Source organism: Cornus florida, unplaced genomic scaffold (assembly GCF_030987335.1).
Source record: "Cornus florida cultivar Cherokee Brave unplaced genomic scaffold, ASM3098733v1 CherokeeBrave_3.0.0_Hap2_Chr11, whole genome shotgun sequence".
In the NCBI taxonomy this organism is placed as follows: Eukaryota; Viridiplantae; Streptophyta; class Magnoliopsida; order Cornales; family Cornaceae; genus Cornus; species Cornus florida.
Window position 1 is genome coordinate 106,093,237 of NW_026775581.1, and position 25,628 is coordinate 106,118,864.

General features: G+C 36.3%; 2 protein-coding genes across 3 annotated transcripts; one reads left to right on the plus strand and one right to left on the minus strand.

The window, feature by feature from the left end:
* Positions 1-4,351: 4,351 nt before the first annotated feature.
* LOC132281778 (uncharacterized) lies at positions 4,352-7,510 on the minus strand. The gene is made up of 5 exons (XM_059783445.1): positions 6,789-7,510; positions 6,478-6,649; positions 6,036-6,370; positions 5,800-5,919; positions 4,352-4,679 (listed from the first exon to the last, which is right to left on the minus strand). Exons 1-5 carry the CDS (start codon positions 7,508-7,510, stop codon positions 4,352-4,354), a joined length of 1,677 nt encoding a protein of 558 aa, XP_059639428.1.
* Positions 7,511-12,246: 4,736 nt separating this feature from the next.
* LOC132282574 (uncharacterized) lies at positions 12,247-23,884 on the plus strand. 2 transcript variants are annotated; one of them, XM_059784302.1, is made up of 5 exons: positions 12,248-12,845; positions 13,075-13,918; positions 14,261-15,360; positions 20,792-22,551; positions 23,289-23,884. In XM_059784302.1, the coding sequence occupies exons 2-4, from the start codon at positions 13,555-13,557 to the stop codon at positions 22,520-22,522; spliced, it is 3,195 nt and encodes a 1,064-aa protein (XP_059640285.1). In that variant the 5' UTR covers positions 12,248-12,845; positions 13,075-13,554; the 3' UTR covers positions 22,523-22,551; positions 23,289-23,884. The 2 variants fall into 2 exon arrangements, with proteins under 2 accessions (XP_059640284.1, XP_059640285.1); XM_059784301.1 differs by having other exon boundaries at positions 12,247-12,845; positions 13,075-15,360.
* Positions 23,885-25,628: the final 1,744 nt, after the last annotated feature.

The window sequence follows — 25,628 nt, forward strand, 5'->3', positions numbered from 1 at the left end:
AAATCAATTAGATACTTCGGTGCAAGAATCATTTTCCTTTATATATATATTTAATTTATGAAATAATAAAAATGTGTTTGAACTATAAATAACATTATAGATGCATAATATTGATATTAATTAAAATACAAAACTTATAGTATATTTTTTATTTTTAAAGAAATGTGACCTCAGAAGTATATATATTTAATCTAAATTCTTAGCAACATATTATTTAAATTTTATTACATGAAATGAATACTTTACAAAATTATTAAATAATAAATGTCTTAACTAAAAATGAAGTAAAACTAAAAAGTATTTATATAATATGTTTGCAAATATATATGTGTTTATACATTGTACGTGCACATTTTTTTTACATAAGGAAACAAAAATATTACAGTAATATAAAGCGAATGACAATATGAAAAGGATTTGTTAAATTTTTTTTTTCGTATTGTAGGTTTATTATTACTTTTACACATTTCTAACCATTTTTTATTCAGTATTAGGTATATTTTGATAATTAATTTTAATAATAAATGTCAAGTGTAGTTGTTCATAATTTAATTAATGAGAAAAATATTTTGAATTCGATGATTTACAAATTAAATTCGTGAATTGGTAAAATTTAATTTGTAAATTATAAAAGAATTTACTCTCATAACACCAATTCATACGTAGAACATGAAAGCGACACCTCATTAAAAATATAATATAATTTGATATTTAACTATCATTAATACATAGTATGCTTAATGGAATAAATTATTGAATATTTTTGTCAAAAAAAAAAAAAAAAACATTTGATTTGCTTAGTTATTTCATAATAATTATGAAGTAGTAAGGACGATAAAAAAGTAAGTTGTAGTGTCATTTCTTTTAGAAGAAAAATCACATAACCCCCTTATACTATCATTTTCGTTCAAAAAACCCCATAAAAATTAAACACCCTTGAACTATAAAAGGTCATCACATTGCCCAATTTCCGTTTAAATCCGTTAAGTTTGTATGAAATGACAAATATACCCCTATAATATAATCTGAAATTTAAATACGAAATAATTGTTATCTTGCGGCCTGAAGTGGCTGTGGATTCACCATCATCGTCGTCAGTCAAAACATCAAAACCGAAAACTCCAATTACCAAAACCGTAATTCCCCTAACCCCAAGTTTGACACTGTAACGACCTAAAAGATACCAAAATAATAATAATGATAATAATAATAATAATAAAATATGTAAAATTTTGGCATGACCTCCGCAGAAAAAGTCCTACTACAACCTGTTGAAATACATAAAAATGCAATGGCCTCACTGGGATTTAAAACTAATTTATCATTTCCCAACGCACAATGCAAATAATATACCACATTCCTAAAATGATTACATACATATAAAAAGTCTCGTTCCTCCATCTCATCCAAACAGTGAACACACTTTAGTTACATCAAGTTACAGTCCATAAAATATAGCTAAAATTTAAAAGTTCATAACTTACAACATTATACTAATTAAACTAAAGTTTCACAAAATATTTAAGATTACATTTGTTTCTATAACATCCACTACTACAACATTATACAAGTTATACTTGGTCATTACAAGAGAATATGGTTCATGTTTCTCCACAAAAGACCACAAATGATAATCCCGATCCAATCTAGATTTGTGGTGGATTGTCGTTCGCCACTTCTTTTTCCAAACCTGAAAAATGTTAAGATAATGGGGTGAGCATAAGCTCAGTAAGAAGTGTGTAAGACACACTTTTTTTGACTCTGTGAATTCATGCAAAGAATAGGTAAAAAGTAGGCAAGATCATACCATAGGGAATGCACATCAGTAATCACAACAACAAGTATATAAATAAATGTCATCCAATCACAAATACATCAAATATGCTAATGAAATGCAATGTCATGCCAATGTTGCTCCCCATTTTCCAAAACAATTTCTTTTTGCTGTTCCAAACCGTTAATGCAATCCGGCCCATAACACCTCTATGGCGCCACGAGGAAAGGGTTGGCTAGCTTTTCTCGACCACGTGGCACCTCCATGGCGTCGTTTAGACCTAGGTAGCTCAACCACACTAGAGTCTCTCTCTAGCTCCCTCTAGACCACACTAACAACACGGACCACTAGGCGCCTCCTAAGCGTCCGGTTTTCACAAACACCTTTCAAAATCATTTCCCCAAAATAGTTTCATTTGCTTTCAAAATATTTTTCCCCTTTTTCTTTCCCAATGGATGTATGAATGCTTCATGCTTTTAAATGCCAATTCAATACTAAAATTTCAACACATTCCATCTACATCATCATGACATTCTTGATAGGAAGCTCTAGACATTTATTTCCATAATTATAACATAAATTTTCATAGCAATTAAAATTATAAAACAAACCAACACTAAGCATATTTCTTTACAAATTGAAAATTATCATACTAATAAGCCCAATTAACACGTTACACACATTTATCACCATAAATACAAATAACCCTAAGAAACACAACCAAAAGGAATTAAAATTAAGCATGCTTAAAGTCAAATTAAAGGGGATAATTCACAAGAAATCCAAGAAATAGTGGATTAGAGCACCCATACCTCAAATTGAAGAAAAGTCCCAAAATTCCCAATTTCAAGCCCTAAATTCGAAATCCCTAGGCTTAGCCAAATGGTGCTTGGCTCCTTTCAAATCGACGGCCTTAACGAGCTCTCCGATTTTATTTCACAAGGTTCTACCAAATTCCAATTGGTGTGAGAAAGATCAAGCCTTGAAATTTGTAGAAGAAAAAAAAAAAAAAAAAAAAGAAAACGAAGCTACTGGAAGTCTAGAAGAGAGAATCACGCAGAGAGAGAAAACTGACGGTTGTAAGGTTTAATATAATGGTGGAGCCCACTTACTTTTTGAAAAATAAATATCTTATAACTTTATAATATATATATATATATATATATATATATATATATATATATATAATCATAAACATTACATTCTCCCTAACTTTAAAAGATTTCATCCCGAAATCAAGCCATACATGAGGAAGAAAATAACTCTAGATACTTGGAGCGAATCTCCTGTTCGAGCTCCCAAGTAGCCTCCTCAACTCCGTGATGCCTTTAAAGAACCTTTACCAACGGTATCGTCTTGTTCCTTAACACCTTCTGCCGCGTGTCAAGGATCTAAACTGGTTACCTTCTTGTAGGAAACATCCTCATCAATGTCAACCTCAACCCAACTCAAAACATGAGATGGATCCGATTTGTACTTCCGTCACATCGATACATAGAAAACATTATGGACCATGTCCATCTGTGGTGGCAATACTAGTCTGTAAGCAACATCTCTTACACGGTCTAAGATCTCAAAAGGTCCAATAAATGACAACTTGCCACTTTTCCCGAACCTTATCGACCCCTTCAATGGAGAAACACGAAAAAAAACATGGTCACCCACCTCAAAGGATAGCGATCATCTTCGCTTGTCTGCATAACTCTTCTATCGACTCTGAGCTGTAAGCAATCTCTGCCTGATCAATTTAATTTTATCTGTAGTCTCGAGTACAATGTCGGGTCCTAAGGCAGCTGTCTCACCCACCTCAGTCCAACAAACAGGAGACCTACAAGGTCTACCATACAACCCTCAAATGGAGCTATTTGAATACTCGCCTGATAACTATTGTTATAGGCAAACTCAATAAGTGGAAGGTGATCCTCCCAACTACCTCCCAAATCAAGAATACAGGCCCCGAAGCATATCCTCCAAGATCTGGATGGTACGCTCCGACTGGCCGTCCGTCTGTGGATGGAATGCCTTATTGAAATGCAACGGTGAGCCAAACGGTGTGTAAAGTCCTTCCCAGAACTTCGAGGTAAAATGGACATCCCTATTCGACACAATAGATATTGGAACTCCGTGCAAACTCACAATTTCCTTCACATACAGTACACCAAGTGCTTCTGCGTCATCTGTTACCTTAATAGGCAAAAAGTGAGCCGTCTTGGTTAATCTATCAATAATGACCCATACGGCCTTATTTCCCCTCCGTGACTTAGGAAAACCTGTCACAAAATTCATGGCAATCTGCTCCCATTTCCACTGCGCTACCGGCAATGGCTGCAATAAACCAGCTGGTCTCTGGTACTCGGCCTTCACCCGCTGACAGGTAAGGCATTTAGCTACAAACTGTGCAACGTCCTTCTTCATCCCACTCCACCAATACTGACCTCTCAAATTATGATACATTTTGGTACCACCTGAATGAACTGTAAAGCGGGAAGTGTGAAATTCCCGTAAGACGTCCTCGCGACAAACTGTGGGGACAACCAACAAACCCTGAAACTATAGACCTCCATTTGCATGTAAGGTCTAATCATTCACTGTCTCACCACCAGAAATCAGAGTGTGAATAACATCCAAATTCGGATCTTGTCTCTGTAACTCAATCACTCGTCCGCCAAGAGTGGGCTGAGCCACAAGACTAAACAAGAATACTAACTCACTGCCAACATCATCATCAAAACAATACAATCCCATCTTTGCAAAATCTTCAAACATCTTCCATTTTCTAATGGCTAACCTGGCCAAAGTCCCACGAGATTTTCGGCTTAAAGCATCAGCTACCACATTTACCTTACCAGGATGATACTGCGAATCAAAATTGTATTCTTTTAAGAACTCAACCCATCGCTTCTGCCTGTTGTTCAAGTCCTTTTGGGAAAAAATGTACTTAAGACTCTTGTGGTCCGAGAACACCTCAAATCTCTCACCATATAACTAGTGTCTCCAATACTTCAAAGTAAACACGGCTGCCGCTAACTCAAGTCATGAGTAGGGTAGTTAAGCTCGTAAGTCTTCAACTGTTGAGACCCATAAGTCACTACTCTACCATCCTGCATCAGTACACAACCCAAACCGTCACATGAGGCGTCACAATAGATCACATATCCCAAGCCACGCTCGCGTATCACCAACACTGGAGCCGTAGTTAACCTTGTTTTCAACTCTTAAAAAGATGACTCACATGCCTCATTCCATGCAAACTTGATCCCTTTCCGAGTCAATCTGGTCATAGGAGTTGCCAAACGAGAAAAATCATTCACAAATCTGCGATAATATCCCGCTAGACCAAGGAAACTCCAGATCTCAAAAACATTCTTGGGTTGTTCCCAATTCAAAACTACTTTAATCTTTGATGGATCAACTGACACTCCACCTTCCGAGACGACATGTCCCAAAAATTTCACCTCATGTAGCCAAAACTCACACTTCTCATATTTGGCTTACAAACGGTGCTCCCGTAAAATCTGTAACACTATACTCAAATAGACCTCGTGCTCCTCTCGAGTCCGTGAATACACAAGTATGTCATTCACGAAAACTACCACAAACTGGTCCAAGTAATCGTGAAAGACACGGTTCATTAGGTCCATGAATGCCGCCAGCGCATTAGTTAAACCAAAAGGCATGACAAGAAACACATATTGTCCATACCGCGTTCGGAAAGCGGTCTTTGGAATATCCTCCTCTCTACCCGTAATTAATAATAGCCAGACCTCAAGTCAATCTTCGAAAAACCACTGGCTCCCCTCAACTGATCAAACAAATCATCTATTCTTGGCAAATGATACTTGTTCTTGATGGTGATATGATTCAACTTTTGGTAATCAATACACAACCTCAAAAAACTATTCTTCTTCTTAGCGAACAAGACTGGTGCGTTCCACGGTGACACACTCGGTCGGATAAAGCCTTTCACTATCAAATCATCAAGTTATTTCTTCAATTCTTCTAATTTAATCGATGCCATACGATACGGTGCCATAAAGATTAGCGCGGTACCAAGCATCAAATTAATAGCAAACTCCACCTCTCGGTATGGAGGCAACTCAGTCAAGTCCTCCGGAAACACATCCAGAAAATTGCGCGCACAACCACTGGATAATCAACCCCACAAAACTCAACATCATCATTGGTGAAAAGGCTAGCCAAAAAGAACCATTGTCGATCTCGACCTCTAACACTATAAAATGAATGAATGGGAGAATCACACCGATCCCCCACAAAACAGAAACAATCCCCATCCGGAGTACACACTGACACTCTACCCCTGAAATAATCAATAACAGCTCTGAAGGATAATAACCAGTCCATCCCAAGAATGATGTCAAACCCTGTCATCTCGAGAAGAATGAGATCGAACTCCGGTACCTGTCCGGTAATGATAATGGAACAACCCCGACAAACTCTACCAAGAGTGACTGAACCCCCAATAGGCGTATCAACACAAAGCGGTCTGTCTAACTGACTGACCTCCAATCCCAATGCCCGTGCAAATGATGAAGCAATGAATGAATAGGAAACACCAGAATCAAACAATACATGAGCCTAAGAATGGGATACAAGAAACATACCCCTAACAACTGAAGGACTAGATAATGGCTCAACTGGAGTAAGTGCAAACACACGACCCTGAGTCCTCTGCCCCTGAGAACCATCTTTGATAACCTGACTGCTGAGTGGGTGCACTCAAAGAAGTCCCTCTGCCCGGTCGAGAACTCTGGGCTGTCATAGTTGGCTGAGATGGCTGAGGTGGTGGTGGCGGTCAAAACCCTGACTGAACTATGGTAGACTGCATCAGCCTTTGCTGTGGACCTCCACCCCTGCCTAAACCGCTACCCCGCTAAAGACAATCCCTTACCCTATGGCCCTGCTGGCCACATCCAAAACATCCACCTAACGCTGCTTGAATTTGAGTGCATTGGGTCTTATGGTGCCCCAACTGCCCACATCTAAAATAAGTCACCTGAGTCTGAGTGCACTAGGACATGAAATGTCCCGGCTACCCGTATCTGAAACAAGTAACATTCGGTCTAGAAGACCCCATAGATACTGAAGTTGTGGGTGCGGATCTGGCTGCTGTCCCCTGAACCATGACTGTTCATTCTTCTGCTTCTTACTTGATTGACCCTCAGAGATAGCACTCATGCTCCTGTTATGCTTATAGGACTCCCTGATAGCTTTGCTGTCCTTACTTTTGGCCTTAACCACTAAGGCCTTTCGCACTGCTTTTGCATACTCTGTCGGATCTGAGGCAGCTATAATTGGCCTGATGGTAAGATCAAGGCCATCAACAAATTTTTCTATCTTTCCTTCCTCATCATTAGCAATCCCTAGTGCAAACCTTAAAAGCGACGTGAACTTATTCTCATACTCAGTGACAGCCATATTTTCTTGCTTCAAACCATCAAACTCTTTCTTTAGTTCTCTCCGCTTAGGTGTCGGAAAGTACTTCTTGTAGTACAACTTCTTGAATGTATCATAAGTCATTGTGTCCAGATTGTGGGTGTGAGAAATGGTCTTCCACCAAATCTTAGTATCCCCAACAAAGTTATAAATTGTTAAAGTGATCTTCAACTTGTCCGTCGCCAAATTCATGGCGTTCACATGCTTCTCCACTCTATCGATAAATCTATCCGCAACAAGCAGATCTGGACCGCCCTCAAATAGAGTTGACATCAATTTCATAACCTTTGTAATGTGGTAAAGAGTTTTATCTGACTCACTTGTCTTTGGAGGTAGTGGTAGTGGTGCCGGTGGTGGCACAACCTATGACGATGATGCCACTGCAGTCCGAAACACATCATGAAAGACCGCTTGCACTGCCAACTTAAGCTGCTCTTCACTTATCTGAAGAGGTGGATCAACGGTCCCTCTCGCTTGTCCCCTTCTTGGTGGGACCAAATCACACCACAAGATATTTTCTTCAACTTGCTCCTGATCCATTTCTATGGGATTGGAGCTAGAACTTTCCTCGGGATCCCTACGTGGTGGCATGACGCTATAAGAAAAAGGAAACGGGTCAAAAATGATGACACTAAAACACGTTCGAGAACTCCATACTCTCGGAAAAAGAAACCTAACCGATGATAAGCATGATCATGCTAATAATATACAACAACACTAAGCACTTAACACATAATCATATAAGCAGTTAAATAATTAAGCATGCCTTTCAAATAATTAAACACATTAACACATAAACATATAAACATGCAATTCAACTTCCCATGCAATCCTAGGTAGGCCTCTACCCGTCGTCCTAATGATATTCGAACCATTGCTCTGATACTAAATTTGGAACGACCCAAAAGATACCAAAATAATAATAATAATAATAATAATAATAATAATAAAATATGTAAAATTTCGGCCTGACCTCTGCAAAAAAAGTCCATCTACAACATGTTGAAATACATAAAAATGTAATGGCCTCACTGAATCTTAAAACTAATTTATCCTGTCTTAACGCACAATGCAAATAATATACCACATTTCCAAAATGATTACATACATATAAAAAGTCTCATTCCTTCATCTCATCCAAAGAAAGAACACACTTTAATTACATCAAGTTATAGTTCATAAAATATAGCTAAAATTTAAAAGTTCATAACTTACAACATTATATTAATTAAACTAAAGTTTCACAAAATAGTTAAGATTACATTTGTTTCTATAACATCCACTACTACAACATTATACAAGCTACACTTGGTCATTACAAGAGAATATGGTTCATGTTTCTACACAAAAGATCGTAAATGATAATCCCGATCCAATCTAGATTTGTGATGGATTATCGTCCGCCACTTCTTTTTCTAAACCTGAAAAATGTTAAGATAATGGGGTGAGCATAATATAACAAGGCTCATTTTGTCCCGCATCGGAATCGGATGGGAAAGAGATTGGGTATAAATGGGTGGGTATGCAGCCTTACCTAACAGTTCGAGCTTTTGGGTAAATAGGCAAGTGCCCACCCGTTACAGTTGGTATCAGAGCCAGACCCAGTTATTGATCCGGTGCCACGCCAAGTGCCCGGCCCGGAAGGCGTCCGGGTGAGTCCACCCGGGTAGGCAGGGTGGCCCAACCGCAACGAGGGCGTTGCGAGTTTGGGTAGGGGAGAATGTAACAAGGGTCATTTTGTCCCACATCAGAATCGGATAGGAAAGAGATTGGGTATAAATGGGTGGGTATGCAGCCTTACCTAACAGTTCTAGCTTTTGGGTAAATGGACAAGCGCCCACCCGTTACAATAAGCTCAGTAGGAAGTGTCTAAGTTACACTTCTTATGACCCCGTGAATCCACGTAAAGAATAGGTAAAAAGTAGGCGGGATCATACCATAGGGAATGCACATCAGTAATCATAACAACAAGTATATAAATAAATGTCATCCAATCACAAATACACCAAATATGCTAATGAAATGCAATGTCATGCCAATGTCGCTCCCCATTTTCCAAAACAATTCCCTTTTGTCGTTCCAAACCGTTAATGCAATCCGGTCCATAGCACCTCTATGGCGCCACGAGAGAAAGGTTTACTAGCTTATCCCGATCACATGGCACCTCTATGGCCTCGTTTGAGCCTAGGTAGCTCAACCACACTAGAGTCTCTCTCTAGCTCCCTCTAGACCACACTAACAACACGGACCACTAGGCGTCTCCTAGGCGTCTGGTTTTCACAAACACCTTTCAAAATCATTTCCCCAAAATAGTTTCATTTGCTTTCAAAACATTTTTCCCTTTTTTATTTTCCCAATGGATGCATAAATGCTTCATGCTTTTAAATGCCAATTCAATACTAAAATTTCCACACATTCCATCTACATCATCATGACATTCTTGATAGGAAGCTCTAGACATTTATTTCCATAATTATAATATAAATTTTCATAGCAAGTAAAATCATAAAACAAACCAACACTAAGAATGTTTCTTTACAAATTGAAAATCATTATACTAATAAGCCCAATTAACACGTAACACACATTTATCATCATAAATACAAATAACCCTAAGAAACACAATCAAAAGGAATTAAAATTAAGCATACTTAAAGTCAAATTAAAGGAAAAAATTCACAAGAAATTCAAGAAATAGTAGATTAGAACACCCCTACCTCAAATTGAAGAAAAGCCCTAAAATCCTCAATTTCAAGCCCTAAATTCGAAATCCCTAGGCTTGGCCAAATGGTGCTTGGCTCCTATCAAATCGACGACCTCAACGAGCTCTCCGACTTTGCTTCATAAGATTCTACCAAATTCCAATTGGTGTGAGAAAGATCAAGCCTTGAAATTTGTAGAAGAAAAAAAAGAAAAAGAAAACGAAGCTACTGGAAGTTTGGGAGAGATAATCACGCAGAGAGAGAAAATTGATAGTTGTGAGGTTTAATAAAATGGTGGGGCCCACTTACTTTTTGAAAAAGAAATATCTTATAACTTTAATATATATATATATATATATATATATATATATATATATATATATATATATATAATCATAAACATTTCAGACATCACCTATTCCATTGAAGCCACATAATTAAACTCACTAATTGAAGACCCTAACCCTAGGTTGAATTAAACTAAATCAAATTGAATTGAATTAACTTAAAGTTTGTGAATTCCAAAACGAAGAGAGAGAGTGTGTGACAATGAAGTGGGAGAATGAGAGAGAAAAAAATACTCTAAAATGGCAAAGATTTGCAGGGTGTGCTCTGTTTTTCCTCGAAGGGAATGGTTAATGGGGTTGGGGCAGAGGGTGATTTGGTGGGGGAAATGGCTGTGGTGTGAGGAGAGAGAGAAGAGGAGTGAGAGAGTGGGAGGAGAGAGAGAGGTGCTTTACCTGAGAAAGGATTTCACAGGATATTCAAATGCTGAGATTCCAATGCAAAGAGTCATTTCGAAGGAACTGTAGATTCATGTTTTTTTTTTTTTTTTTTTTTTTTTTTTTTTTTTTTTCCTGTCTGAATAAGATACGAACTCCAGGCGAATATGAAACTTATGGATACAAGTTATGCCTTGGAATGAAAGACAATTCTGAATCTGCTTTGTTTACGAACAAGGAAGTTATAAGTAATGTAACTATGAATCTCATGGAGAGTTCAATCCTGGCTCAGGATGAACACTGGCGACATGCTTAACACATGCAAGTTGGACGGGATGTGGTGTTTCCAATGGCGGAAGGGTGAGTTACGCGTAAAAACCTGCCCTTGGAAGGGGAACAACAGCCAAATACATACATATATGTGTGTGTGTGTGTGTTTATTTGTATCGAGAATTAAGAATTACAGGTGAATACAAATAGTGACTATATATATTCATGTGTGTGTGTATATATGTAGAGAGATTTATACCATTTTTACTGGAGAATTGAATAATGATAAAAACGTCGTCGTAATATAAAACCCCAAGGCGCCCGTTTTGCCAAAATAGGGAGGCAATTACTATGTTGAGTTATCTGTTCATTTCTATTTACCATTCCTCAGCTTTAAATATAGGCATTGGCAAATCAGTAAATTACTTGGATTCGTTGTTGATTTTAACAGGTTTTTCTGCCAGAATCTGACACAGAGATTCGAACATAGCAAATCTGCCATATTTTCTCAATTTAAGATTTATTTCATTTAGGATTTTCTCAATTTCAAGTCACATTTCTAACTAGATCTAAAATGGATCCTTGCACACACAGGCTCATATGTATATATATAAACACAGACTAAAAGGAAAGGGGGAGGTGTGGGAGTATTTTAGGTAAAAAAAATTGTGATGAGCACGTGCTTGTCATTCGCTCTAACCCGAAGGGTAGGTTAACGGATTTGAACGAAAATGAGGAAATGTGATGACCTTTTATAGTTTAGGGGGTGTTGAATTTTCATGGAATTTTTTTTGGACGAAAATGATAGTACAGGAAGGTATGTGATTTTTTTCCTTTCTTTAAACTTTATGGGATATATATATATATAACTCTATGATCCATTTTGTCCAATTTGAATCATAGACATTTTATTTTAGAAGGCCGAGTTCATATCTTCAATTACAACTTTTAACAACCTTTTTTTTTTTTTTTCTTTTCTTTTTTTCTAAACTTATAATAATAACCTTTAATAAGAAGGATTTGATCATCAAAACTTCTAATTCATAAAATGTTAGACATCAAAAGATAGTACAATTACTATTACTATTATTGTTTTAATGGATTACGAAAATGGATTTGAATCATCTACGGCAAATGTGTCTTTTTTAGTCACCGTTGACCATGGATTTGAATCATCTCCATTTGTGGTTCTTTCGAATGTAATTGATACAAAAGTACTGTATAAATTTATAATTTATTAAATTTAGTTATAAATTAATAATTTTCTAAATTTCGTACATCAATTACTACATTATACTGTATTGAATTTAACAACTTTGCAAGTACAAGTCCTCCTATATACTGTGTCCGTGTGAAACCCCAGCTCTTCATCTCTAGCAGCTTCACCAATTTACATTCATTTCTCAATCTTAACCTTCCCTCTGTTACTCTGTATCATCCTTCTTTCAACAAAGACTGTACATATATATATTACATTATTTTGTAGACGCATGAAGGGGATGGTGGAGTAGAGACAGAACGGGGGCTGGAGGGGAGAGAGGAGATCAGTTAAAGAAAGAGAGGGGCAAGAGATTTAATTCTAGGGTTAGAGTTTGGGAAACGAGAAGGCAGAGTCCAAACCTCCATAACCCGCTACCTCCTACTCTTCTCCGCCACCACCACTTCTTCAATGGAATTGATTTTCCGAAACCCCCAAAATGAAACCTTATTCAATCCTCACCACCACCATTCTATTCTCTGCTCTTCCTCCCCACTAGAAAACCGGACCTCGCCGTCGAAAGTATGGCCCTACTGGCCTTCCTCTCCGCCGTGGGCGACCAAATTTATTCAAAAGGCTAGAATTTACAAGCTGGACAAGAACAAGAATAACTGGGAAACTGGAGTCTCTGTGTTCTTCATATCTCTAAGCGTTCATCATATAGGGTATATATTGTTTACTTTACTTCGTCTAACTTTTGTCGTTTCTTTTTTCCCAAAAAAATGAAGCAAGGTTAAAACAGTCATTCAAGTCACCCAGTTATGTTGATATGGCTGGTGTTTTGTGCCTTCCTACTATTGTTTTGATTTCATCATTTGTGTTACTAAGTTAAAATGCAAGATACATTTCTAATTTCTTGGTGTTAATTTTCTTTCTTTCTTTTTACTGGAACAGTTTGGTAATGGAAATTGGTGTGAACTCATTAAATGGACTCTTACATCTACAATCACTTTCCTTGATAATTCATTTTTGGGTTTTTCCCACTTTCCAACCAGTTTCGGGGAAATTGCAGTTGTGATGGTGACTAACCGCGTGGGAGCCAAAAAAAAAAAAAAGTGATTTCTGGGAAGTCTTCTCTCCTATATTCATTTTCATTCTTGGAACATTACAATATTCATAGCAATTCAAGTTCCAAATTCTTTAAAAAATCTTTTTTTGTGGAATTCTACTCATTTTTGGGTTTTTCCTACTTTCCAACCAGTTTCGGGGAAATTGTGATGGTGACTAACGGCGTGGGACCCAACTAAAAAAAGTGATTTCTGGGAAGTCTTCTCAGTCTTCTCTCCTATATTCATTTTCATTCTAATATTCATAGCAATTCAAGTTCCAAATTCTTGACAAAATATTCTTGTGTGGAATTCTACTCTTGATCAGATGGTTTTTAAATTCTTAAAATTCCGAAGAAGTAACAAACCAACGAGAGAAAATGTTCTCTCAACTGCCCTGGAGTTAATCTTGCGCTCTGGTTCCACTGTATCATTGGAAAATGAAGAAGGAATGATCTTCAATGGCGACCGTTCAAAAACTATCCAGTATTTGCAAGCTTTGGACGAGATTTTACTGTGGACAGAGTCGATAACAAGCTCAGATGTTCAGATTTTACGGAGGACAGAGTCGAGAACAAGCTCAGATGTTCAGATCAAAGTGAACGAAGCAATCCAAATTGCAATGGCTCGGCTTGAGAAAGAGTTTGGGATCATCTTGTTCAGCCTCACCAGTTCAATGGATGCCGAATCAAGTAAGTCTTCGAAATCTTCAAGCTCCATAACTGGTGGTTCTAGTAGTAGCTTCAGTAGTACTAGTAGTAGCTTTGGCTTCTATGATTATAAGAAGTCCAATCTAACGATTAAGAATGATCTCCGGAGTATTGCTGAGAGAATGAACTCTGCTGGACATCTTCTCAAATGCACTAAGATGTACATGAGTGTAAGAGAGCCTATCCTGGAGGCGAGTCTTCAAGGACTAGGCATCCAGAATTTAAGTATCAATGCCATTCGTAGGTTGGAGTGGGAAGAGTTGGAGGAGAAGATCAGACAGTGGATGCAAGCTTATAAGATTTATGTCAAGGTTCTCTTTGCAGGAGAGAGGAGACTCTACGAGCGTATCTTTGGAGGTCTCGGAACTGCCTCAGATGATAACTGTTTTGGTGAAATGCTTAAAGACCGTACAACTCAATTATCCAAAATGGGGGAAGCCATAAGCTCCTGCCTAAGCAGTCAATCATGGAGTCCAGAGAAGTTGTTCAAAATTTTAGACCTCCACAAAGCATTGTCAACAAGTTTGCCTGCTCTTGATGTTGTTTTTCAGTTCAAATCATTAGAATGTATTAAGATTCAGGCAGCTGCGATATTGCACCAGCTTGTGGAGGCAGCAAGAAGTACTCTAATGGAATTTGAGATTAGTGTGCTTCATGAGCAGTCAAATTTTCAGGATCAAAGGGGTAGTATTGACACCTTCACGGCATCTGTTATGGATTATATTACTCAGATCTCTTCCTATATGGAAAGGCTAACTAAATTGATTGTATCAAAGCCGCCAAAGCTGGAAGAGAAGAGAAACTCCAGTGATCTGACAATTTTGGGGCGAACTCTGTTGGAGATCCATTTGATTTGGATTATTGAAGTCTTACAATTCAAATTGGATGGTAAGTCCAAGTGCTATGAGGATGACTCTTTGGCTCAATTGTTCATGATGAATAATGTTCATTACATTGTTCAGAAAATCGAACGGGAACCAAAATTGCGACAGATGATTGGGGGCAATTACCTGGAGAAAGGCAATTACCTGGAGAAACTAACGGAAAATTTTCACGTACTGATGATTGACTATATGAGATCAACATGGGTGAGGATCATTGATTGCCTGAGAGATGAAGAACTAAATGTGAATGGGAGTCTTTCTTCTGAGGCGTTAGACAGTGGACTGAAGGAGAGGTTAAAGACCTTCAGCTCTATGTTTGAAGAGGTTTTTCATACTCAAGCACCATGGGTGGTACCGAGCTTGCACCTCCGTCAGAAGCTATGTGGTTCCATATCAGAGAAGCTTATTCCAGCCTACAGCTCCTTTCTTGAGAGGTTCAAGAGTCAAATAGGGAGGGAAAATCACCAAGAGAAATGCATTAACTACTCGGTTGAGGGCCTAAAGACTGCGATCTCAAATCTCTTTGCGGGCAATGTGGAGGTTCAAATCTGATCCTTCTATCTCTTTCTTTTGCTGACTGTTACTTTTCTGAATGAGAAGAGCATTTTATTTTAAACTATCTATCATATTCTTCTACTCAAGTGACAAATAATACTTGCGATGCAGCACATCATCCAGTTCTTGCAGCTTTGTAGTAAATACTTGTCTGGAAGTTGTGTCAATAAAAATGTGATTGGGTGTGATAAATGGGCGATGCAAATAATTTGCTGCTAAGATAGATCCCAACAAACTATACTAATTGTTAAAGCCCGGAGCCAAGAAACTTATTTATAAAACTCCATCTTATTAATTAAGAGTAGTGCTTTTGATGTCTTTGGGAAGCATTAACTTCTAAATAAGGTCAACTCAGATTGGTGATTAATTGGGAATTCAATTCATGAGTGCATCATCTACTACTGTGTAACCTTCTTTATATACGTGATTGATCGACTAAAATTTGCCAAATCAAGCTTACGAATAGTATGAACCAACTAATATCTTCAGCTGTTTACTGTTAAAATGCCAGGATTTCAAATCCTTCAAATTGACCCACATCCAAATGAGACCAACCGTGTGGGATTTAAATAAATAAAGCACTTTAGGCAATTGAAGTTGACATTTTTTTTCCCTTGATAATAAATTCACGCACCCACTTTTTGCCCCTAGATGTGGACTCGAACCCTTGATCCTCTACTTTGGAAAGCGAGAAAGTACTACTAGGCTACAACCCTTAATTCATTTTATTGAGCATAAGTTCACCATGCTAAGGTAAGGCATTAGATGTCTCTAGAGGACTTTGGGTCTAGAAGCCCTTATGTAAATTTGTGTTTGGTGCCACAATTACTACAATCATCAGAAAAGAGTTCAAATCCATAGTTGAATCGAAGAGGGAGGGGGAGAGTATCTAATTGATGATCTATCATGTGATGACCTGTAATTTATTTAATTTTTATTATTATATTTTTGTTAGTGATTTCATGTTATTCTATAAAAGTAAGAATAAAAATAGAATTTGCATAAACTAGTATTAAAATAGTAATCCTCACGTGAAAATGAATCAAGTGAGTATAATATTGACTATGCTTTGATTTAGTGGAATTTAATTAGTATTATTTTTTGTTATAGACTTTGTTACAAATTTATCTTATGAAACAATTATAAAAAGCTGTAAATATAGATATATGTATGTATATATGCGGGTATACCTAGGTCTTGCTTGAATCTATGAGTTGTGTCAGTTACTTATAGGAGTTAAAACCTAAACAAAGAGAATGACCCTAAGGCTTCTACAAATGACAAGTCTGTACTTTTTCATAGTCAAAAGGTTAAAGCTAGTTAATTAAGTTCAAAGGTTAAGGGATAGACTTTGCAACTTCTCATGTCAGTTATAAAATTAAGCATAAAAGTAGACCCTGTAGTCGCACATACTGACTTACACCACTCATGCATTGAGAAAAAATACATAGAGAGAAAAAGAGAGTTTAATTGGAGAAAGGGCCTTTGCATATCAGTTTCATCAGAGGCGGAGATGCTGATACAAAGATTTATTTAAGGGAAAGAATTCATTCAGGTAGGGGATTTACTCTCAGTTTATATGTGCAAATTGATGGGATCAAACTTAAAATAATTCTATTTTGGAGAAATATGTTCTATTTTAACAGTTGATGATCTATGTGTATGAATCTCATATCGGCATACATAAAATATTTATATATGCTGTATATACTCTATATATATAGGTTGCGTAATACATATATTGAACACTTAGAGTTCTCTAGTCAAACTTAGATATATATATATATATATAGGTGGTGTCAGGTAGAAAATGTGTACCAATTGAATACAGCCCGTCAAATCAATCTTTGTTCTTGAACGAGGGGAAAATTGGGCAAATGAGTACTGTTGCTATATTTTTCTTATGGGTATGCTTCATGTATATATATAAATAAATGTCAAATGTGAGAAAGAATCTATAAAGGTGGTTTCATAGAAGTTTTGGTTAATCTATTATAAAAATATTATATTTGATATAAGTCATTTGCCATGTCTGTACAATTAAATTATTTTAAAAGATGAAAGTTTACAGCGACTAGAGAACCCGTTTTATTATGTGGTAGATAACCCAGTAACGTGAAGGAAGATTCAAAACATTTGTTTTATGTCATTTTAATATATATATATATATATATATATATATATATATATATATATATATATATATTTTCTCTTCTTCCTCGGTAACCCATGCTTTGTTGAAAAGGTAAAATTTATCCAACCTTTTGGTTTTATTCTAACCTATATATATTATAATTGGGTCCTTTGAATGAATCTGACTTGGGTATTCAAATATATTTTACATTAGTTCATGAGTATGCTATGTGGTTGAAGAATGGGAGATTGTGTAATGTGAATTTCTTAAATGGCGTTACTGGTTTATTTTCTTGTGCAGGCACGGGCCTAGTATAGAAGGCAATGTGGGCAATTGCCCCACTGATTTCTTTTCTTTATTTTTTTTTAGTATTATATAGTAGTAATTTTTCCTTTTTTGAATTAGATTACAAAAAAAAAAAAAAAATCCCCCTATTGCCCCCCCACCCCCCCTTCTCGGTATTTCCTGGGTCCATCCCTGTTCTTGTGAAATTGTACAAAAGTCGTATTTCGGTTCTTGAAAGTGATTTTGATGCATGTTCTCGTACATGTATAACTGGCAGAGAATAGGTAGGGAGTGAAGGCCCTTCGGTTGAAAGGCTGAGAATTGTTCCAGAATTATAGTTAGGTGTCAGCGGTCTGTCATAAAAATGATTGGGAATTTGCTGGTGTGCGCAGTATACATGGTGGGGATTATTCTTTTAACCTCGTGGATTGAGATCTGACGTTATTTACTTGGATTTGGATTGTGTTAGGAGAATTTGTTATTGCTTTCCAATTTATTTTTAATTATGCTATAAGTTATTTGTGTGTATAAGTAAGTTTAAATGTGCACTGAAAGTTATAATATTGTAATTAATATTTAGAGTATTTTCCTACTGGGCGGTTGTGCTCATCCCAATATTTTTCAAGTTCGAGATAAAATGTTAATGAATGATTTTCAAAACTCACCTGATGGTGTTTGTTTGTTGCATGAGGAATTCTAAGAGATGTTCCTTCATTTATTTATTTATTTATTTTTAAATATTGTAATTGGCTGAAAGACTTCGTTCATATATTAATGGTCTCTCAGTTGTTACTTATCAAAAAATGGTCTCTCATTTGCTATGTTTGTTTTAGTTTGAAGGGTTGAAATATTGAGATGGTTTCTTTTTAATGCTATAAGAGTTATTTTATTTCATCCTATATAGTTTTAGTTTATTTTATTCTAGTTGTTTCATGTCCCAAAAATCGGGGTGTGGCATATCATCCCTTGTTAACCTTTCCACAATCTCTAGTGGAGAATGCTCCTTCCCATACCCAACACACTCTATATCTGGCGTGTTATCACTCTCCTCCATCTTTAACCACATCTATTCTTCTCAATTTTTATTGTTACTCTTCACCACCAGTGGCACTCTGAAATGGATAAGGAATTGGTATGAATTTGAAAACACCGATAATTATAGTTTTCGTTGAAGATTTTTGGAGCACCTTCATGGTAGAATTTTCCTTTCTGTTATAAGTTATACATCTGCTTCTTCATTGTACATTATTATTGTTTTATGTGAATAGTAATCAAATCAATTACATAATTTTAACATGTATTATCAATGGCATGCAACATTAACAAATATCGACAAATGTTTTGTGCAACTTTGTATCTCAATGCGTGTTAATTCGCGCAACAAATCTGATACCCTAAAATGTCCGTATCAACAGAAGTATGAGTACAACTTTACGCAAGTTGAGATTTTGATGTGTACGCATTGAACTTCTTCATAATTTTCTTTGTAAATAAAGCAACAACATAGTGTGTTTAGATTGAATAAATTGGAGGAAACAAAAGGCGAAGAAGGAAAAGCTTATCTCATTTTTGTTTTGAAAATGTGAAGGAAAGAAAAGGAAAAAGAGGTGTTACAACAAACATTGCGAGCAAAGAACAAACTAAGAATCACAACATAAAAGTAAACACGCCACACACAAGGAACATAAAGATTTACGTGATTCGGCAAAGCCTATGTCCATGATGAAGATTCGGCGAAAAATTTCACTATGTGAAAAACATGAGATTGCACGTTTCAGCCACCAAACCCTAGCTCTCTTTCTCTCTCTCTCTTATGCGGTTTTCAGTTTTCTCTCGTTATCCCACTCCAAACCCTAAACTCCCTTATATATCGGGCTACAAGAGAGTACCAAATAGGGTCCACGACCTGCAAGAGAAAAACAGGTGAAAAAATTGCCCCGGGGATTTATCACAAGAGGGGAGCATACTAGACCCTTGAATGGTGTTTTAATTATTTTCTCACAAGTAGGAGGAAACAAAGGGAACATAAAGGGTAATTAGTGGTAATCCATTTTATTGTCATCCTTTTTTTTTAACTTTTTTTTTCTTTTTTTCTTTTACTACTTATAAACATTTATTTCTTCTCTTCATGGTCTTCCCAAACAAAATGAAGGTCATGCTACTATCCTTCGTTTCTTTTGATTCCTTGTTTATCGATACACGAGAAGATGTCAACACTATTCTTTGTCTCCTTTTCTTTTCACTCTTAACTAAGCTATCACTTCCCACCTCTATTGCTTACCCAAAAGCACAGTGAGGGAATCCCAGTATCCAAGAAGGAATGGTTAGAATTGAAAACCAACAGTATATCTAGTTTATGTGTATCTCATGTTTCTCAGTCAGGAGAGCTGTAAGACTTGAATCCTGATAGAGTGACACTGTGTGGAGTTATGGTAGGTAGAGGGTTAACTTTGTAGCCCACACCACCGACCAAAAATGAAAGAAATCGATAATACAATACATTATTTATTTATTTATTTTTGTACAAATGTATCATTTAATGACCACTACTCAACCTGTCAAGTAATTGAAAATGTCATGTGTCGTTCTAAATTGCATGATGTTTGCTGAATTCTTGATTTCATTGCACATGTTACTAAGTTAGAATCCACCACATTCCCTAATGTAATTATCTTTCTTTCTTTTTCTTTTTTTTTTCCCCCCTTTTTGCTGGAACATTTGGGTGATGCATGTTTTGTCTAACTTATTGAATGGGTTCTTGCATGTACAAGTTGTGGAGAACTTGTTGAATACTCTATGGAGTTTTCTGCTTTCTTTTTCCTTTTTTATGAATCACTTTCTGTCATTTGATATATATATATATATATATATAGCTAATCTTCATTCTTAGAATATTACTAAGCTCAATGCCCTAATATTCGTCAAGGACTTTCAATTTTATTTATTTATTTTTTAATTTATAGAATCTTTCTTATATTAAATTTTACTCTTGGTCAGCCACTGGTGATAGAGCCACCAGAAAATGTCGTCTCGGCATCTGAACCAGCCATGGAGTTCGTCCTGCACTGCAGTTCAACTACATTAGAAGAGACGATAAAAGGAATAAATTTCAGTAGTGACCGCCCAAAAATTGACAATCATCTGCAAACCATGCACAAGATTCAACAATGGACAGAGTCAGCAATGAGCTCAGACAATCAGAGCAAAGCCAACAGTGCAATCCAGATCGTAGGTCCACTAGAGAATGAGTTTCGGATCATCCTGTTCAACCTCACCACTCCAATTGGTACCAATTCAAGTAAGTCTTCAACGGGTTCAAGTTCCATAACCGGTAGTACTACTAGCTATGAGAATTTTGATTGTACAAAGATAAATGTGAATAAAAAGGATGATCTCCGTAGTATTGCTGAGCAGATGAACTCTGCTGGACATGTTGGGAAGTGCATTGAGTTGTACAAGAGTGTAAGGAAGACCTTTTTGGACACAAGTCTTCATAGACTCGGCGTCCAGAAAGTAAGTATTAATGACATCCGTAGTTTGGAGTGGGAAGTGTTGGAGGTGAAGATCATACAATGGATACAAGCTGCTAAGATTTGTGTTAGAATTTTCTTTGCAAGTGAGAAGAAACTATGTGAGGAAATTTTTGGAGGTCTTGGAACTGCCATAGATGATGCCTGTTATGCAGAAACGGTTAAAGATCCTGCAAGTAAGTTATTTGACTATGGAAAAGTGCTATGTGCCTGCATAAGACATAGATCACGGCCAGAGAAGCTGTTCAAAATTTTACGCCTCCATAAGGAGTTGTCAGTTCTTTTGCCCGAACTTGATGCCATTTTCCCAGTACAATCTTTAGAATCTGTACGGAATCATGCTGTAGAGATGCTTCCGTGGCTTGCTGAGGCGTCAAGAGCGATTCTACTGGAATTTGAAAATAATTTGCTTCATGAACAATCGAATTTTCTGGATTACAATGGCACAATTCACTCCTTGACAATGTACGTTGTGAAATATATTTCTCAGATATGTAGCTACAGGGAAATTCTGACTAAATTGATCCTATCAAGTCCGTCAAAGCAGGAAGATGAGACATCTTCCAGCAATCTTACTGTTCCAGGTATATATTTAGCTGGAGTTGAGGGGCAAACACCTCTCTCGATCCATTTGATTTGGATCATTGATATTTTACAGTTCAAATTGGTTGGTAAGTCCAAGTGCTACAAAGATGCATCTTTGGCTCAATTATTCATGATGAACAATGTTCACTATATTGTTCAAAAGAATGAAGAGGACCCGGAGTTGCAAGAGATGATTGGAGATGATTACTTGGAGAAGTTAATGGGTAATTTTTGGCTGGCAGTAATTGGCTATCAGAGATCAACTTGGGACAGGATCTTTCAATGCTTAAGAGATGAAGGACTATTTTCTTCTGGGGTATCGAAGAGTGGGCTGAAAGAGAGGTTGAAGACCTTCAATACTATGTTTGAAGAGGTCCATCAGACTCAAGCAACATGGTTGGTACCAGACTTCCGTCTTCGAGAACGGCTTCTCTTATCCATATCAGATAATTTGCTTCCGGCTTATATGTCCTTTCTCGAGCTCTTCAAGAGACATATAGGAATTGAAGATCACCGAGAGAAATATATTAAGTACTCGGTTGAGGACCTTGAAGCTGCGATCTTGAATTTCCTTTTGGGACACCCGACACACCAGCACCAGAGGATATATTAGTGAACGAGGGGAAGAATGACACCAGAAAGGTAGAACTTAATCAATACTACATTTTTTTTTTAAGTTAGGAAATTGCTTTTTGAAGTACTGAAAAACTAAGCCGAGCGGAAGGAAAGATGACCAATATAAATATTGATGAGATGACATTATGTTTACCTCACATACGAATATCTATTGGTTATTTTCTTTTTGCATTGGTTAGTGGGCCAACTTTTCGGCCTGAATAGCATTTAAGTTTTTTAAATCCTAAATTATCAATCTGTTTTTCTAGAGCTCTCAAAATCATTGTGGATCACCTCTCAACATTGTCAAGTATTTTGAAAATCAAGTCCAGAATTGGCTGGGCCTTCAGTCTAAATTGTATAGGTTATTGTTTTTTTCTCCAAGGAATTAAAGAATTTAGCAAAATATGCCTTAGAATTGCAATATAGTGTCCAGTATGGTTCATAATTCCTTCTCTTTATCAGCTATGTACAAAAATGTAGAAGTAAAGATATGCCTTAGATATGTTTGTTCAAGTAAATATTGAGTTGCATATTTAAGTAATTATTTCTTAGCATGTTATTAATTATCTCATAGCATATTTGTATAAGGTTTGTTATAACTTACTACGTATATCTTAAATGTCACATGAAGCGTATGTTTTCCAACAAAATCCAAGTATGGTATTCCTAAAATCTGTAATTCCTAATCTTCTTGTATATCTTGGGCCAGTCCTTCTAAGGGTGCCTCATTATTCTCTAAATTGGCTATCATATTTGATCAGAAAGGAACTGCGGGCAATTTTCGGAGACTTTTCTGTTGTTACAAGACGTCGATGAAGACTTCATTAGATTCAGACTTTCAAGTTTGAGGGGGGTTGCTGATAATTTAGTTAACAAGTCCATACAGCACGCTTGAAGCTTCCCGACGGCATTTTCAACAGATTTCCGTAATTCGTGCATCTTAGGTTTGTTTTGGTTCTTTGTGAGCCTGGAACCTCTTCATAATACTTTGCTTTGGTGTGCTGGCTTTCTGGTTTGTGATGGCTCTGAGCCACTGCTTTTGTAAAAGTTTGCAAGTCTCGTCTCCCTTGATTATGTTTGGCTGTTTACCATAAGGGAAGAACTGGTTCTTGTCGGAGTTCCTTGCATTTCACTTGGCAAGATTTTCAGATTTCTCGTTTGGTGGTGCTTTGGTTTAATGTGGAGATTCAGGGGTGTTCTTGTGTCCTTGCTTTGTAATTTAACCTTTCTTGTCTTAATTAGATTTTGTTGAGAATGCTTTGATTTCACACACTTGTAATATGGAGGTATGCCGCCTTGACCTTGTACTGGTTGTTGATCAATATTATTCCCGTTCTTGCTTACCATATTACTTCAAGCTTCAAAGCGTCCTACATTTTTTTTTTTTTTGTGTTGTTGTCTAGGTTCTTATTTTAGAGGGAAGACGGGGAGGAAGGTGACTGGAGAGAAGGGATCGAGAATTGAGAAATAAGCTTTGTGTTCGAAAGAACATATTTCCTTCATTACATTGTTCAATGGTGGTCAGCCCAGGGGAGGGGAGAGGAGGGAAAGGTCAGTTTCAATATGATGATTGGTTAAATTTCTCTCAAACTATCTTCTCCTCCGCAAACCTGTACTTGTGTCTCAACCTCTAAGAGCATCTCCAGGTAAAAATTTTTGTGTGAATCTGATGTGTCATAATAAATTTATATAAAAATTTTGCACTAACTATTTTTAACTCCAGCAGTTATTTTATACCTTTTATGTAAAAAAGTATCTCCAATAATAACCAACCACGTGTCATACCTAATGCCCTACATAATTTTTACAAACCTACTTTATTCAGTTTATTTTGTGGCGATTAAACCTCACGTCCCAATCCTCCTCATGAATTAAGCTATGTTTATTAAAATATATATATATAAATAAATAAAAGATGGTCGAAACAAAGAGGCGTAAAGGAATGAGAGAGAAGAAAGAGAACCGTGAGTAGGAAAGGGAGAAGAGAGAGAAAATATATTTACACGACAGTGTAAAAGTGCTGTGTAAAATATACAATATTTTTATATATTGGTGATGTGGCAGTGCATCTTAACAAATTACTAAAAATAAAAAAAATTTACAAATTATATGTGACCGTATATATTTTACATTAAAAAAAAAAAAAAATTTAACCGACCACTAGATATACTCTAAGAAGCACAAAACGAAGACCTGAAAAGAAACGTCTTGCTTCTTTAATGCTAATTTGTTGGTTCTTTCTGATACCATTTTTATCGAAAGATAAAGTAAAAGGAAGATATGTATTCAGAATATGTGTTTTGAGTATTTATTAGAGCTTTGTTCAATCAAATCAAATAAGTGTTTGATTTGAAACTTGACGACACTCATATTTTGGCTCTCGTCACTCAAGATTAAAAATAAACTTATCAAGCAATAAATAACAAAATAAAAAAGCTAAATTACACCATGGAGCTTAATTACAAAGCTATCAACTTCGTGCGATTTACAATCACTGATGTTCCAGGTTATAATCCAAACATTTGTCCATTTAGTAGATATTTTAGAGAGCTGTGCTGGTGTTGCTCTAGTGATAGGACAGGCTTTTATATCTCTCAATCTTATGAATCTCAGGTTCGATTTCTTTTTCCTTCTCCCGCTAACCTACTAATCATTGTCAAGATAAATAATAATAATAATAATAAATATTTTATAGGAAAAAACTACCCTTAGAGCATGGAGCATGCTTTTACATTCAATTAGGTAATTTAATGTGTACTACATTCAGGAATGGATCTAAAAAATATTATGTGAGGGGAAAATATATATATATATGGTGGGATTGTTTTGTAAATTCAACGACAACGAACTTTAAATTTTTATGAGTATAAAGTACAAAAAAATAATTAACCAAAGATATATATATATATAAAATATATATTAGTTGGGACGAATTGACCCCTCTGAACCCTTCACAAATCCTTTCCTGATTATATTTTCATTTGAAATTTTACATTTCATTATTATGGTCATCGTCATCCTCCACCGCGGCTTTTCCCATATGATATAAATTGAATCGGAATTCTTTTTTCTTCAATCCTTCCTATTAGAACATTCTACCT